Source organism: Pterocles gutturalis, unplaced genomic scaffold (genome assembly GCF_000699245.1).
Source record: "Pterocles gutturalis isolate BGI_N339 unplaced genomic scaffold, ASM69924v1 scaffold15052, whole genome shotgun sequence".
Lineage (NCBI taxonomy): Eukaryota > Metazoa > Chordata > Aves > Pterocliformes > Pteroclidae > Pterocles > Pterocles gutturalis.
The window spans coordinates 1147-19542 of record NW_010115683.1 but is presented as its reverse complement, the minus strand read 5'-3'; the positions used below and the strand labels follow the sequence as shown (position 1 = coordinate 19542).

At 42.6% G+C, this 18396-nt stretch overlaps 1 protein-coding gene across 1 annotated transcript in view; it reads right to left on the bottom strand.

The window, feature by feature from the left end:
- FAT4 (FAT atypical cadherin 4) overlaps nt 1-18396 on the bottom strand; it is a gene marked incomplete at its 5' end in the record, with an annotated part of 136197 nt that overhangs the window by 116659 nt on the left and 1142 nt on the right. Inside the window, 2 exon segments of the mRNA XM_010075276.1 lie at nt 14417-16284; nt 16287-18312. Of these exon segments, the coding sequence (XP_010073578.1) occupies nt 14417-16284; nt 16287-18312 (3894 nt within the window).

Genomic DNA, 18396 nt, shown 5'->3' with positions numbered 1-18396 from the left:
CTTCTGGGGTTTTTTTCATTAAGAAATATAGACAGCTAGGTATTTAAAATATATTTTGGAGTAGTGGTAAAAGACAGTATCTTTCAGCCTACTAAAAGCAATTATTTCTTTTCAGTACAACTTTCTTGAATTAAAGTTAAAAAAAAAAACCTAATAAACTTCTCCTAAAGAGGAGATAAACTTGGTTAAACGTTTACAAACAACTGACAACGCACTCTATTTCACACCCTTCCATCTGGATTTGAGCCTGGGGGCCACAGGAAGGTAGAACATTTACCTCCAACCTGCTCTCAAGCATGCTAGAAGCATTTGCTGGTCGCTATTCCTGATGTAAAGATAAACCTGCGCCTAGCAGGGAATTCACTCCCCACATTTAGCCATCCCAAATGCAGTCACACAGGTAAGCAAGGCACGCAGGTCCCAGTGTGGGCACTTTGGGAGGGCATCTCCAGCCCCGTGATAGATGGGCATGTTTCCCTTCTTGATGGTCTCTGAAGGACAGTCTCTGGGCGATCTATCACCCCTACCTGAGGAAATACTGGAAGCCTCAACAAGTGGCTTGTTAGTCTTCCAAAGCTAATGTTACATGCTCTGAATTCAACCATAAGCGCTAGATGCATCTGGAGAGCCAAATGGAGAAATACCCCAATCATAACATCACAGTCCCCACGTTAAGCAAACACTAAGACAGAAAACTTGAAGGGGATGAGAGCTTGCAAATGACTCTAAAACTCACCACCACCTCAACAGAAAGGACTGTTGGTCCTGACAGCAGTAAAAGAGGAAAACAGCTCCATTCAAACTGCCTTTGGAGAACAGTCCTTCCCCACAACGCACATGTAAGCATTTCTCAAGCATTTTCCACTTTAGTAAGCAGCCCATTTTATCTTAGACAGGAAATATTTCATTTTTCTGTAAATAAGGAGGTGGCCTAGCAGAAATCTTGGTCAAATCCTGTTAGCCTTACAGTTCTGGTCTCCAAGGAACTAGACGGAGGAGTAAAGAGACCAGGATTTTGTAGTGTGGTCTTTATGCATGCACATACTCAGATTTATCAGTGACTACATTTTCTAAAGCTAAGTGTTCTCCCCATAAAGAACCACTCTTATTCACAAGAAATATTACTTCAAATAACATTTTCATAAAGACAAAACCCATAAGATTATGTAGGTGGACACATCAACACAATCCTACTTAGTTTTTTTTATTCCTGTTCTTTGCTTTTCCTAAGTGCAAGCAGCTATTAGTAGCTGGAATAGATGTGGTATGTGCGATGGTAACACAATTTTTAGGCTGTTAACATGCCTCCACTAACTTCTTCAGATGGCGTCTCCGTTCTTTTTACCAGCCTACGTGAACATCAAGTACTACCAAACCCCTGACCTATGTCAGATGAAGCAGCTAATTGTTGTCTTTTTAAAACTACACAACAGAAAACACTCTAAATTAAAAAGTTCCACTTTATTTTTAACTTACATGAACAGCAAGCAATATGTATGTTTACAAATGAATTTCCAGAGTTTATCTGACTTCTCGATGGAGGCTCCTAGAGAACTGTTCTCCGTTAAGTTGTCCCATAGCCCACTTCACACTGTAATTTATCACTACTTCTTTTCATTGGAGGACTCTGCTAATACCATTGTCTTGTATTCCTTTTTACTGAGCTACATCCATGTAAAGTGCCTCACTATAGCCTGCAGAATGTCTTGATTTCTTTATTTCCTTGGCAAAGGCAAGTTTTTGTTAGATGCTTAGTGTGTTTACCCTGTGTCACTTTCAATATAGATTTTAATTTACGCAAATAGAAGGTCCTTCTTATTTACTGGGGGCCTCATTTTCTGCTTGGTTATACCAATGTAAATGAAGAGTAATTGAATTAAATAAAATATAGTTACAGTGATGGAAAATTAGCATAACTCAAAGAAAAGCCAGTCCACTGTTAGTAATAGTTTGTTTTATAAACTCCAGATTCTCCTGCTCTTAAGTCCTTTATAGAGCCAAAGCTGTAATAACAATGATAAATTTTCAAGGAAAAAAAAGTAGCATCTTCCTGCTCGCACAAAAGGCTGCTTTTTTCAGAGGGAACGTAGCTGGGCTGTATTTTTTTTTCTATTTGTATAGTAGTAGTCACAATTAATATTAATAATATTATGCTGCATTTATAGAAGAGACTGCACATGTGAGACCTCAAGGCATCAAAAAAGCACATTTATTTTATAGCAGTGAATCTTAGAATGAAACACTGTCTCCCTCCATCAGTTTTGAGCAGCTTTACTGCACCTAAAGAAATAGTATTTCAATGTCTGTTTTAAAAACATATAACATATGGGGTGATCGAGGAAGGAAAGTTTAAGAGTGAGCATTTGGAAGACAACAGACCAAAACAGCACTGTTTTGGGTGAAGTTTGGTCCTAGTTATTTACAGTATACCATGAGAAGTATGGCTTTGCAGCTGTATTTTGAATATATTCATTTCTATGAAAAACAATGGGAATAGCTCAACTTAATGACTACAAATTGAAAGATCTATTAAAAATGAAATTTATTTGTCCTAGCATAAAATCTGAAGTATAATTTTTCTTTCATGCTCACCAGCAAGAACATCCCGTGGACTTTCAGCTGTCATGAGCAGAACATCACTGCCATCACTTACAAGAATCTTTAAGGCCCACTAATGAAATTGCCTTTTTAAGACACTGCTTCAGACTGACAGAAGAAAAAAAGGCCCCACTTCTGCTCCCCTCTCTGCAGCCCTGCCCTGATGGATTGTGTTGCTCACGGGTGTAACAGATCCAACGTCCTTGGACAACCACTACGTCTGGCGACGGCGAGTTATTTCTGCAAGCAAGTTCAGACATACCATTTTTAGATAGCAGTGACTGGTTAATTTCTACGACAATAAATAACAAATGATAAGAAGAACTGGACTTGCTCAAAGTAAGAGTCTGTGGGACCTGCTCTTCCCTTACAAGCTCCCCTACACATCCCCGTCCTGCGGTAGCTTGGCTGCCTCCTCTGCCAAACAAGCTGCAGACAGACTTAGGCACTACCTCCTCAGAGGACAAGATATTATTTATACACCTGTGTATATACACATATATACACGTTTATATATACAAACACATCACATAAAGCAAATAATCATGGTTATGAACAGCCTGAGGAACAAGGAGACCCAAAGGGGCCATGGAGGAGGAGAGCTAGCATTGAGGCTGGTTACGAGCAGAGGCGGCCACATGCTTTTAAGGTTTCTCAGTCCAATTTTTAGGAGCTACTTTCAGCATTGCTTTGGGATTTTTCTATGAGCAGATAAGAACCGAAGGTTGGACAGCATGACATAAATCCCTGAGGACACATTATTGTTCATTTGTTACAGAAACCTAAAAGGAGGGCTTAGATACAGCCTTTGGTGTCCTACCGAGCACAGACATGCAGGACTATTGAATTTATACAACTACTTTCCTACACTGTAAAAATGTATTAAAATAAACATATTCACTTAGCCGTCTTCCTCCCCTCTTACCCCTCTCTCACACACAGACTCAAAACAGTACTGAACAGGAAAAAAAAACCCCAAAACACAACAAAACAATAAGAGACACCTTTATCAGACTCAGCCATCTGTGTTCCTTTAGTCTGATCCAAGTATTTTGGCAGGCATGTGCGCAGCTTGCTCCTACCCAACATCATCCCGCCCTGCAAGAAAACGTGCACTCCCACTTCCTCCCCTCTCCACCAGCGCACGGGTCAAGCGGCGTTCTCAGTCTGTCGGCTGCAGGACTTAAAATAATAAGGCCTCAGTGCTTACATTTAATTAATTACTATCTCAACACAATCACTTAACCTTATTCTGAGTAACTGCAACCCCACTTGATAACACGGCACGGAGAAATAAACAGATGATAAAAACCCATGCAACTTTCAGGGCTGATCATAGGAATTACAGTTAAGAAATGTATGTGTAAAAATAAAATAAAACAAGCCAGCTCCTCAAAAGTTAGAAGTGCAGGAGTTAAGAGTGCTGCTAGAGAAAAAACAACAGTGGAAAGAAAACCTCTGCTTCATATAAGATCATCACTGCCATAAATTAGTTCCCAGACAATCTGACATGACCCTACTGAGGTAAAAAATCTGGGTTTTCATTAATTTGTACACTGAAATCATAAAGTCCCACATTCTCTTCTTAAAGCAGACAGGCATAAAAACTTTACTAGGCAACTTTCTAAGGGAATAGAATCGTGCTCAGAAAAAAGTCATTTAAATACACACAAACAAAAATGCAGGTCTCTAAAGAATAAGAGTGCAATAAACTACTGAGTTCTCCTTCTGTTTCTAAACAGCCTGGTAATTGAAACATGTCTTCATATTTCAGACAGCATGACATTTTGATGGATTAAAAAGATTTGTTGTATTGAAAAGAATAAAGAATGGGGAATGGGGAAAAGCACCAGGAAGCCTGAAGGGTAATATGATAGAAGAAAATCCCCATGGAAAAATACAATCTTTAAGCACATATAGTACAGATGCGTACCATAGCTCACGCATCTTATTTATTCCTCTGAACTATTTCAGTAGAATTTGCTTAATTTATCAAAAGTGATCCAAAAAGCAGTTCACATGAAAAGCCCTCAGCTCACTTTTCTGTCTGTCTCTCCAAGGAACAATTTATCTCCTCGTACACTGCAAGGGAAACAATCCCATATTTCCCCATACACAGTGCCTGTGGCAAACCCATAGTTCTAGCTTCAAACTTTCAGTAGTTATTTTTTTCTCTCAGTACACATATATGCCTCATGATGGGACTTTGGGGCTGTTTGGTTTTGTTGGTTTTTTTTTCCCTCCAGCTGTTTCAGGATGCTACACATCAAATTCTTGGTTTGATAGCCAACTGCTGTTGCAGAGTTTAATTCGGCACTATCTAGCTTTGGATGCTATTTAAATTAATTTTGCCCAAGCAGGATATAAACTGTCTGCATAGCTTAAAAAGATGACTACAGATTTGGGTAGGTGAAACATCATATATGCCTTCTTAGAATTATTAGTCTTCTCCTGGATTATATTTCAAGAAATGCTGCAGCTACCAAAAATAAAACTTCTATACCATTTGCCTAAAAACCCAAAGAGGACCAGATAAAAAGCACTTGCTTAAAATCATAAATTATTTTACATGTATTTTAGACAAAAACTCATGTTGAAAAGGCTTTAAAAGCATTAAAATTGAATATACCTCCTAAGGAATTCTTAAGGAAAAATATTATTTTTATAACTAAGACTAACACTCACTAGCATAACTCACTAGGCAAAAAACTGTCTTTTGTGGATTCTCTTCTTCATAGTAGATGTTAAACTCGCACCAGCAGCAATATCAGAGCAGAGCTATGATCAGCTCAGCGCAGCTCCACATCTGATGCCTGGCAGAAAACCACTGGCACGAGTTCAGACCCCGCTCCCACAGGTGGGACGTGCACACGGGTGCCACCGTGCCAGTCCAGCTCTGCTCTGCAGAAGAGGAGAGAGGAACAACCTGGGAAGCTATGATGGAGACTTCCAAAAGCAGTCGCTGTTGTCACAGTAAATCCACTCTTCATTCCTACCAGCAACAGCGATCGCTATGCTCTGTGCTAATAAGTTGCCCCATAAAAGATATATCCCACCAAGGGCCTGGAAATGAGTCAAAACTAACTTGTAAGACATGGAAAGTCTCCAGGTCAGTCTTATCTCCTACAGAATTGGGTAAGAAGCAGACGCCGTGCCTCCGGGCAGCAGGGGCGCAGCAGGTTGGGCACCACCACACTGCTCTGGCACAGAGCCCCGAGAGCACCTCACCTCTGGCTGTGCTGGTGCAGCAGAGGCATGGAAGACACCTAACAACATCAGTCCTTCAAACAACATCATTAGTGTTCTCTTATGCCCTTATATTAATTTTTAAAAGCCGCACGTCAGAGGTCAGGTGGCTGGGCACACGCTGCCGTGCGGCGCAGGCACGCCACGCCAAACGCCACGCACGATGGCTTTGCTCTGGACCATCATCACCCACCTCCTGCCACAGGTGCTATGGAAGAAACAGGTGCATCCTTCTTATTTCTCTTCTGTATCTCCTAAAAATTAACACAGAGAGTCCCACTGCTGCTATGGAAGAAACAGGTGCATCCTTCTTAATTCTCTTCTGTATCTCCTAAAAACTAACACAGAGAGTCCCACTGCCGCACTTCCCTTGCCCTTTACCCACTGCTGTGCTCTGAACAGTGACCTGGGAGCACCCGGGTAGGCACCTGATGAGAACTGAGAACGGCACACACAGATGCTACAGAGAAAACTGCAGTGGTGCTTGACCCAGCTGAGTTGTTTTCCAAGCACATCCAACTGAGTGGCTGAAGAAATAATTATTTTGACACGTGCATGCAAGCACATCCAACTGAGTGGCTGAAGAAAGAATTATTTTGACATGTGCACATACATGTGGATTTAGAAAAGTTCACCATGAGACAGGAAAATGTGGATATATGAAATCAAGAAAGTTATGGTTTTGTGTCAATACTGCTGGAACTTCACATACTGGCTGTATGGCACATCTCAAATCTATTCCCTTTATTTATTTCACTTAAAGATCTGTGAGAGAGAATCCTTTCCTCATGATTCAGCTCTATGAGAAGATCCAGACCAACTTCCTGGTGCTCTTCAGAGTTAGCTTCCCCTACGTGGCTGCTGCATGAACCCAGCCTTGGCCAGGGGATGCCACCTCCAGGCCACAGGGGAGAGACAGAGGAAAGGTGCTGCACTGCAAGAAGATGCTCTTCTCCAAAAGAAGGAGCCCCCAAATCTCCTTCCATCTATCTGAGCCTCAGAGGCTGCTGGATGTTTTCACCACGAGCGCTCCTTTCTGTCTGCAGAGCTGGATGTCTGGATGGCTGCGTTAAATATAGTAGAGCCCTTATACACTGATTTAAGATTACTATGTCAATACAAGCAACAGCTTATTAACAGTGTGTAAGGGCAAAGAGTGCAGAATATGAAATGCTAAGGCAAATGCCTGTTTTCATTACGTTTTGCATAGCTGTCGGCACATAAATTACCACTTCATAATAGGCTCTTTGAAATTCTTTTGCATTAACCAATATGACTGTGTGTATTTTTACACTGTAATCATAGCTATCAGTTTCCATCTGTTCCACTGTCCTTTTGGTATGTCATTGCTCTGAGGAAGTAAACAAAAATAGATCACTACAACAACAAACCTGGATGACAGTCTAGACTAAGGGGTCTAATTAAAAATAAGATTTATTAGAATAGAGAGAAACATTGCAGTAAAACAAAGGCACAGTTTTTCTAACATATCTGTTATTTTTCTTGGCAAAGTGAAGTCAGGCTATAAATTTACTGAAACAAATCGGCATGGTACTGATGTACCATACTGATCTGGCATCACTTTTCCTGACTTTAAGAATATGTTCAGAAAACTCTTTGTTTTCCTTCAATTTTAGTCACCATAAATTTATTTTCTAATTAGAACCCTAGAGTATTAGGGCTTGTCTACACACAAGTTTTGCACAGACACAATTATATGGGTAAGAAACCAAATTGACTAAACAGTAATGATACACCCTAGTCTAGACACAGTTAAAACAAACTATACCAGGATAACTGTGTCGTGCTAAGAGGTTGCTTTGATAGAACTGAAATGGGCACCCTGTTATTGGAGGGGTGGGAAGTGGCCCTTTGGAGTGGTGGTTCAACAACATCCAACCTCTGAAAAGACTCAGAAGAGACCATGGAAACATCTGGAGCACCCTTTATCAGTCAAAAGCATATGAACATCCTCTGGTAAGACGCAGCACTTGCTGTCTCACATTCAGTATATGCATAGGAGATGGGAAAGGACAATAACAAAGATTTAAGGAGCCAACACCAACTTTGTCTTACTGCAGTAGAGCTAGTGGTGAGAGCTGGAGACACCAAGAGGGCAGGCGGGCTTTGGTGACCACCTCCTGAAGTTCTCCTAAATGAACAGCCAAGGATTGCTTCACATTACACATTACATGGAAAGAAACCTGCACTCCAGCAGCTCGGGGGGTATCATTTTACAAATGGAAAAAGACTTGCTTATTAACATTGATAGAACCCAAGAATCATTTAGACATTTGTATGAAGAATTTAACACTTAGCAAAAATAAGCACATGAAAATTTCACTCTGGGTTTTGGCTATTATTTCTAGTGTTTGCATTAGAGATGCATGAAAAATAATATTTTCCCTAATAAAGAATGTTGTTTTTAAATCTAGTGATTTTTAACATAAAAATGATGAAGTGACCTCACATGCAAAAATGCCCAGAGGCTGTTAAAATAGCAAAGAAATGAGAAATTCTAGATATTAAGAAAATGTAGCGAGGCAGAATCATTAAAGAAATGAGAGAGGATGAAAAAAGGGACAACTTTGAACTGAAACCCACAAATTAGTTTGGAACAGTTTTCCACATAAGCCACATTCATCTTTCACACCAGTTCAAGAAGACCCCAGAGATCCCTCTGCAGATCAGTGCAAATCACAGCAGTAACTTAAATAATTACACGTTTCTCAGAATCAGTAATATCAGCACTTGGAAAAAAAACTAGCTTTGGAGCTTGGACAAGGCAGCAGATTGTAATTGTTTACTCCAGTGTTTCATAAGTGGTTTCCTTTGTTGAGCTACAATTAACGTGCCATGTATCGTTAAAGAATAAAATGATTTATAAATAGTATGAATGCAAGGAGTGCCCCATTGTTCTTATTTGTGCTGGTAAATATGAAGCATCCCAGATAAGGCTTCTCTGAAGCCTGTTTCAGGTTCTCTCACTAAATGTAAAGCCTTCCACCATTCACCAGCTTGGCTAGAAAAGTAACACCTTGAATGTTTTGCCCCACCAACCCACCCCTTCCCCTCTCTTGAAGGGACACAAGGACTAACCCACACACGGCCCTGGTGCCACCCACACATCCCTGATGCGGTACCCAGCCCAAACAGCCCAAGGGAAGCATCCTGCTCCTTACGGCTTAGGCAGCCTCTCCTGCAACACATTTTGTCACTCCTGCTTAGCAGCATCTTCCCTTTCTTACCCTGGGGTTTCTGGAGTGCTGCACAAGATATGTGCAACCAAGGAGAGAGTTTTTGGGTACCTCCATCTCGCTCCTTGGTCCAGCGAGGACCCGTGGGGTGCGGAGTGACACACAGCTGGCTCAGCCACAGGACCTGGGCTGAGTCAAAAATCTGCACATGAACTAGTTACATCATGGGATCAGGGTTTTATGGCCATGGCTGCAGTTCATGCTGAGTCAAGGTGAAATGAGCTATGAGTTTCTTTCCAGGGGGAGAGGGACCATTCATTCTGCCTGTCTTCATTAATTTCCCGATCTTTACTATGCCAGCAGTAAGCATTGTCTAAAATCCCCATAACTCGCCTGATTCAAGAGCACTTTTTTCTAGACTATGGATTTGAGGGACAAAAGCCTCCCCTGACTTGGAAGTCCAAGATCCCAAATAGTGCCAGTCATGACACACAGCACAACAGAAAGCTGTGCACGGACAAATGCAGAAGAAAACTCAGTGCCTCACGTTTCCCTGCCTGAAAATGAGGACTATCACCCCTCTTTAAAAGGCGTGTTAAGAGATAAAAAGTGCTATTAGGAACATTGATCTGCCTCTGCCTTTTCAAATCAAAACCATCACTAAATATTTCATTTAAAGTTCATATACTTTCCTCATTTATACCCTTCTCTGTCTTCCTTGAAAACTGTAAACCTATTTAAAGTACATAAAAGATGTTTTACAGAACAAGCAGTTCAACTCCCAAACCGTTACGTTCTCATTTGTCATAACATGATAAACATGTTAGCACCACTGCTCCTTTCAAAGAAGCTGTCCACTGAAGGGTTAAACATGGAAACTAGAGATCCTGTCTAATTCTGTGTAATCCCTAGTAACAGCACAGAAGATGAGGTATTGTCCCTAGGCATGTCCCTATTATTACCGCCATCTGAGAAACAGGGTGCAACATACAACCACCCAAAATATCACACAGCAGATGATATGTTTATATATGTTTTGGAAGGCAGGACAGAATAAAGTCATGTGGTTTTCAAGTGATGCCAAGATGCATTGGTCATCCTATACAAAACATAAAATCATGATGGTGAAACCCTGAACCGTCCCCGAAGAGGTTAAAAGAGAATTGACGTTGGAGAGCTAAAAGGAAGCAGCTAAGCAATTGCCCAGTTTTTTCTTTCAGCAGAAACACATAAAAAGACATAAAATGGCAAACAGAAGTGCTCCCTTCAGGGCACCTACATTTTTTTTTTTTCGTATCAGAGAAGAACAGTGCACCACCTCATGGAATACTAGAGGGGCAAAAACTGACCACACAACCTTTCACACAATGTCAAATCATCTGGTTTATCACTGGCAATTACAAAGAGATAGACCAAAACTCCAAATTTTTTTTTAAAAAAAGCTTGCAAATTCAATAACAACTATCCAAAATTACACAATTTGACTGTAAAATACAATGGAACGATCCCTTGTGTTTTCATTGCAAATCTTGAAGTATTTGGCACCTAGAGCGTGAAGCTTTACCTCCTGATCACCTGCACTGGTCTGACCCCCCTCCACTTTTCCCTCCAGACAGCAATAACAAGCACAGAAGCAAACACAAATATGAAACCTAGGGCTAAACAAATAAATCCACAAACTGTAAACACACAGTTCTTTATTTTCTAAACTATTTGCTGTTGCTTTACTGAAAATATAATGTAAACCTTCAGTTTCAAGGCATGTCAGCTGCTTTCAGTTCAGAAGGGGATTGAGCACAGTCCTGCCATTGCACAGCTCGTACCTGGGACCCTCTCTTGGAAAGTGCTGGCATCCAGCCCCGGGAGCTATGGATCTATAGCCTGGCCCTACAGGGCAAACCCCAGGGAAGGGTGAGAAAGGCTGGAAAGAGACCTTCAGTTGGAGCAGTGGGTGGATCTTTTTAACACAGCTGATATTATTAAAAAAAAAAAAGGCATAATTTAGTGACAGAACCTAGGAGAAAAGCTATCATACCATTTCCCAAGGGCATGGATTGATTCACTTACAAAAGAAGTAATTTCATGCCAGCCTGCTCTTCTTTTTCACTACACCTTCACTAGACAATGCTTAGTCACTGTTTCAAAGCTGCAAGTATCTCTGTTTCACACCAGGTATCTGCCACCCAAATCCATTCCCAAAGATCTATATTAAACAAAAGATCTATTGACTTTCTTGCTACTGCTGCTCTCTTCATCAATCTCGGCCAGAAAGTTTCACACCGAGTGGCTACGTGCACTCAGTGGCTCGCTCATAGTGCGATTAAGATGATGTCTGGCATCAGGGCAGAAGGCACAGCAGGCAGTGAAAAAGGGAGAAGTTGTTAAGCACATCCCATTACGGGTTTTTTTCCCTTTTCTTTATCCAGATTCAGAAACAAAACCCAACATAGTCTTCATAAGACAAAAAAAAAAAAAAAAATCCACAATACCCAAGCTTTTTTTTGACAAAGAACACACAAAACAAACAAACCAACCAGACCTACATCCACACAGCTTATTTGCCCAGAAAACTGTCAGGTACAGTGGTACCAAACCCATTAGGTTTTGTCTGCATGCCTGCATCAATGCTTTACAACTTACTTCTCGTGGGGGAACGTAAAATCAGCCAGTCTTCACCATCCCATGTATATACCAAAAAAAAGTTGAAGATACTATGCACAAAAGAACACTTAAGTTTCATGGCTGTATATATTCTACAGGTTCATTGTCCCCCATCAGTTACACCAGCACTCACATCATCACCTTAAAAGCCAGGACTGGATCAAAACATCAAAGCTTCCGAATTACACATTTGATCCACAAAGACCTTAGTGTTAAAGTGGAATTGCAAAGATAAGAAGTAATGTTCACATACTTGGGTGCTGGCTGTTTTGTTTTGGTTTTTCATGAAAGAAGATTGGCAATTAACTCCAGGACCGAAATGTGTGCACCCAGTACATCAAACCACTACCCCCGTGAGCAAAAAAAGTTGACATCCAAAAGCAACATGGAAAAAAGCTGCATTGCTTATTCAGCACCCACTGACAGTCAGCTTACACAAAGAATTTTACTGTAGTAGTTCTTGTTCAAGTGTGGGACAGCAAAAGCTATTCCAGAAAAATTAAATCAGTCACGAGAGAAACTGCATATGGTTATGTTTTCTAAAGTTGATAGCTGATTATAACTTATATCTCTAAAGAAGCACAGCAAGCTAATTATATTTGGGAGAAGAAGCATTGTAGAAGCTACAAAGACGCAACCAGTGATACGAAATCCTAGCTCACAACTATTACTTCCAATGTTCTTTACAGAATAAAACATTTGTTTTTGATTTCAGGAGCAGTTTGTATTCAAGAATGTAAAATTTGCTTGAACCTTCAATGGTTGTTCTCTTCCCTACTCACCAGATACTCACATTAAACACTTTTACTGCATGAGAACCTATTGCAACCATAGGGTCTCCTATGAGTCCTTAGACAAGAAACTCCTCAGTCTTGGAGGCAGACTCAAAATTGCTGGACTGTGATCCAGATACCCACTGACAAAGGCTTAATCCTCAAAGCAACTTTCCATCAGGACAAAATATTAATTAAAAAAAATAAAGCCTTAATCTTTTACAAATTACTAGCAGGGATACAAAGACCTATATAACAGGAATCTTCTCGTGAAAATAGCATGCACTATTCAAACCAGCAGCACTACTAGAACATGTGATTTCCCAACGCACTATTGTTCTTCAAAACATGAAAATCAACACCACATAGCATGCACACTAAGATGAGCTCTCTCATACATGCTAAGAAATCTTTGAGTTTGAACACTTCTCAAATTTCCTAACATTTTGTAGAGCACCAGCCACTGCCAGCGTAGGAAAGTAAGGTTACACACCTACACAGATCTTAATTACAGTAAACCAACAAAAAAGTGACTATTAAGAGGGGAAAAAAAAAAAAAAGGCTATGGTTGCCAAGTAAGAATTAGAAATACTACATCTGCTGAAATCAAAACGAAAAAAACCGCAAATCACACTATCCTTGGTGGCTCAAAACTAAGACATCATTCCCAAGTGGAAGTATAGCTGTGGGCAATGCCTGGCAATACCGAGGTAATGTGCTCGGCTGGCGAGGGAAACGCTGAACCACCACTACCAGCGTCCTCTGATGGCTACCCCCCTCAGCAGTGCCGGCTCCAAACTTCCAGGAACCGCAAGTGAAATGGTTCATAGCGAAGCGCAGAAGGCAGCTCCAGAAGGCAGTGCAAGTTAAACCAACCACCAGGCAACCTTTCCCACCAGGCTGCCCAGTCTTCCCAGAGAAGACAGCGAAAATGGTGTAAATGATCAGCTCTGTGCCTCAGTTACCAGGCAGAGCAAATAAAACATTTACACTTCACAGCTGATGTTTCAAACCTGTTTTCCACCCTTTGCTCCTGAAGCTAGCCATGCACAGAACATGTAAAGGTCCTTCAGTCAACACCAAATTAAACGGCTTTGTGATAAGGAAAGTCACCAGCTAAAATGTTACACTTTTACCACATGTCACATCCAGAACAGAAACACTGTCATGCTTATCAGTGACAGCAAAGAAGTGGAGATGCACGAGGAGACCTATCTGAGGGACTTCACCAGGCAGGGACACAAAGCACACAGAATCATAGAATGGCCTGGGTTGAAAAGGACCTTAAAGATCATCGAGTTCCAACCCCCCTGCTGTGGGCAGGGTTGCCAACCACTAGAGCAGCCTGCCCAGGGCCCCATCCAGCCTGGCCTTGAACAGCTCCAGGGATGGGGCATCCACAGCTTCTCTGGACAACCTGTGCCAGCACCTCACCACCCTCACAGTGAAAAATTTCCTCCTAATATCTAACCTACATCCAAGGCTTGAGGCACTAGATGAGCTGTTCAGAGGGTAATGCTCTGCTGGCCAATTCTCAAATACTGACACAACAACGGCAGTGAAAGAAATTCAGTTATAATTCACAGAGGAATAGAAGACTTAAAATAATTAATGATTGCTAAAATGAGAAGGCGTGTAAAACTCCAAAATGCCTGTGATTAAAGCTTTTTAGCACCTAAATCCTTTAGTACTTAACGTGCATTTGACCAACATTGTGCCTGCAGTAACCAAATGTAAGCACTCTCTCAAAGTTCTAGAGGTGGCTTTGAGGAAAACAGTCGGAGGTATACTAACTGAAAAGTTATCTTCAACTAACAAACCAGCAGACTTAGCTTTCAGGCCTTCTGCTGTGCACTACCATCTATAAAACAGCTAACAACAAACACACAAAGCGGCTCATTTAGAAAACAAACGTAAATAATTACTGAATAAAAGCTTTACCTCTGCTCGTTGCGTCCGCGGCAAAACAGATGATTTTTCAATGGCATAAACATCCACCAAGTAGAGGCGTGCTCCTTGCTCCCTGTCCAAAATGGCAGCAGTCTGGATGACACCAGTATGGCGCCCAATGGTGAAGAGGCGCCCAAGACTCTTGTCTTCACATCGGATGGACACAATGTAATATTCCACCTGAGCTTCGGAGCCCCGCGGACTCGCCGCTTCAATAGATATCACGTTTGTCCCGATAGGCTCACCTTCTTTTAAGATGGTTATATATTTTGGCTGGGTGAAAACAGGCCCATCAACCCCTTGCAGGATTATAGTCATCTCGGTGGTGGATTTTCTTCTCTCAGGGCCAAGATCCGTGGCAGAAACTATGAGATTGTACATAAGCTGAGAAGGCACCAAAGCTGACGCTACCCTTAAATCTCCACTATAGCGATCCACAATGAAGGTTTCGGTATCTCCATTGATTATCTCATATTCCACTTCTCCATTGGCGCCCTCGTCAGGATCTGCAGCAATAATTGTCGTTAGGATCGAACCGATCACTACTGAAGGGTCGGCCGCGAGAGCATTTTGTGATACGAACACAGGAACATTGTCATTTTGATCCGTCACTAAAATAGTCACATTCTTTAAAGCAAACCGTCTGGACTCCACAGGAACAGCCTGATCAGTGGCTTTGACTGTTAATTCAAAGAGATTAGCAAACTCACGATCTATTTCAGCATTGGTAAATATTGTCCCTCTGACTTCATCTATACGGAAATGATTACCCCTTGGCTTCTGTTGAATGATAGCATATGTTAGCTGCCCATTAATATCTGCATCTGGATCATGAGCAGTCACGGAAATGACAGAACTACCAACAGGAACGTTCTCAACAATTGACTTAAAGATGTCCCCCGGAGGAAAATTAGGAGGGTTGTCATTAAAATCCCTAACGTGTATTACCACTGACATTGTAGATGACCGTGGAGGCCTTCCTTGGTCTTTTGCTGTTATATTTAGCTTATACAGAGATTGTGTCTCAAAGTCCAGTTTCTTTGCAAGAAAAATACTACCAGTGTTGGGACTGATGCTAAAGGTCCCATGATTGTTTGTCCCTGTAATGCTATAGTGGAGGTCAGCATTGTCACCTGAATCAGAATCAGTGGCAGTGACAGATGACACAAGTTCACCAACTCTCATATTTTCCAAGACATCCACTAACAAGGTTGATTTAGGGAAGGAAGGACTGTTGTCATTTTCATCCAGTACATCAATGCTCAACATGCAAGTTGAACTTAGGGAAACTGCTCCCGAGTCTACCGCTTGGATGACAAGTGAATACGACGCAGTAGCTTCATGATCTAGTTTGCCTACTAAGGTCACTTGGCCTGTGCTACTATCTATTGCAAACTGTTTTTCTTCATTTCCCTTGATTACAGAGTAGTGAATCAATCCATTAGTCCCTTCATCAACATCTGAGGCAGAAACCCTCAGAACCTGTGTCAGATTTGCTGCCAATTCTGATATAGTAGCTTGGTAGAGATCTTTCAAAAATTTGGGGGCATTATCATTGATGTCTTTCATGTAGATTTGCACTGTTGCCTGATCCTTTAGAGCTTTGGGCAACCCCTGATCTGTTGCTATTACTGTGAGACTAAACACGGCAGCTCCCCTTTGTCTCATAAGAGCTTCCCTGTCAAACTGATGAGTGCTTCTTATTTCCCCAGTTACCGTGTTCAGCTCAAAATCTGGCTGCATATGCTCAAACGAATATCTGACTTCACCATTTGGCCCAAAGTCTTTATCTACAGCATTTATTTTACCTACAAATGATCCACCTCTCTGCTCCTCTTCAAAATGAAATACATAGTTGGTGGTCTGTTATCATTTACATCCTCCAGAATTACCGTCACGTTCACAGTAGCATTGAGTGGTTCTACTGCTCTATCAGAGGCAACAACCAGTAAAATATATCTTTCCTGAAGTTCACGGTCCAGTTCACTCTTTATATACAGCTGGCCATCTGGGAATATGCCAAAGGCATCCCCAGTATTTCCTTCAATTATACTATAAGCTATTTCACCGTTCACTCCCGAGTCTTTGTCAGAAGCCTGCACCTTAAAGAACCTGGAATTCACAGGCTCCGACTCCAAAATAGTAATTTCATAGGAAAGCTGGTCAAACACAGGCGGGTTATCATTTACATCATGGACAGAGACAGTCAGGATAAAGTTAGAAGAGAGCTGTGGCACCCCCATATCCGAGGCCAGGATTTCAACCTGGTAAGACCCAGCGTTTATGTCGAGTGGCCCTGTTAAGCTTATGGCACCTGTTTGTTCATTGATTGAAAACAAGCCCTTTGGGTTTTGCTTAAGGCTGTAAAGGACCACACCATTAACACCTTCATCAGGATCAAGAGCTTTGGCCTGGAATATGGTATGCCCAGCTTTCCAGTTTTCAACTACATTTACACTTTCCACCGCATGAATGAAGTGTGGGGAATTGTCATTTAGATCTTTGACAGTTATATTGACCACAGCATCTCCAGTTACGGCTCCGCCACTAGCCACCACCTTCAGCTGGTAAAACGCTTGCTCCTCCCTGTCAATAATACTGGCTGTGGTGATCTGCCCCGTGACTCTGTTGATGGCAAACATGCCCCTTTGGTCACCTGTTGTAATAAGGTAACTGATGTTGGTGTTGAGGTCCATGGTGGAAGCAAAAACAGTACCTACGTGGTAACCCAGGGCAACATTTTCAAAGACAACAAAACTGTACATGCCCTGGCTGAAAACAGGCGGATTGTCCTGAGTGTCCAACACAGTGATAGTGACAATGGCTTGGTTCTGCGACTGAAGATGGCCACCATCAGTGGCCACAATCTGTAACTGGTAAGCAGTTTTCTCCTCCCTGTCGAGGGCTATTTTTGTTGTGATGACCCCTGTCTGGCCATGGACCTGAAACCTGGAGGTGTCTCCAGCTGAGATACTGTACTTGACTGTCCCATTGGGTCCCAGATCAGGGTCTGTGGCAGACACTGTGGTCACATAGGTTCCAGCTGGCTCATTCTCTTGGATGTGGGCAAAATACTGAACAGGGTAAAACACAGGGCTATTGTCATTCACATCCAGGAGACTCACGTTAACTCGAGTTATTGAAAAAAGGGGAGGAGAACCTAAATCAGTGGCCAGGACCTGCAGGGAGAAGTGAGCCTGCTCCTCCCTGTCCAGCTGCAAGACGGTGCTGAGCTTGCCCAACACAGGATCCAAGCGAAAGATCCGGCGAGGGCTCACTGAAGAGGGACCGACCGCTGCCAGCGCCGGCTCAGCTTCCTGCAGGGAGAAGCGGACAGTCCCATTGTCCCCCAGGTCCCCATCCGTGGCGCTCAGGACCAGTAGCTCCGTTCCTGACGGGGAGTTTTCAGCCAAGGACACCTGGTAGCCCTCAGGTTGACTGAAGCGAGGTTTGTTGTCGTTGACATCCAGGATGGTCACCACCAGCTGCGCGTAGGAGAACTTGGGCTGCACGCCCTGGTCGCGGGCACTGATGTTGAGCACCACCTGAGAAGCAGTCTCCCGGTCCAGCCCACTGGAGACAGACGTGCCAGCAGCATGCCCGCCCTCGGGGCCAGCCGTGGTGACCAGCCCGCTGTGCTCACTGATGCGAAACCAGCCAAGCTCGTTGCCCGAGACGATGCTGTATTTGAGGTTGGCATTGAGGCCCGAGTCACCGTCTGTGGCACTCAGCCCCCGCACGTAGCTGCCCTGGGGCACCTCCTCGCTGATGTTCACCCTGTACACCGACTGCCCGAAGACTGGGGGGTGATCGTTGATGTCATTCACAAAGATCACCAGGCTAGCTACCGACGAGCGGCTCACAGGAGAGACCGCTGCCCCATCAGGGGAAAGGGCAGAAGTGGGGGAGCCCGGGGGTGGCGGCGGGGACCCGTAGTTATCAGCCACCGCCCCAGTTAGGTTATAGGGCGG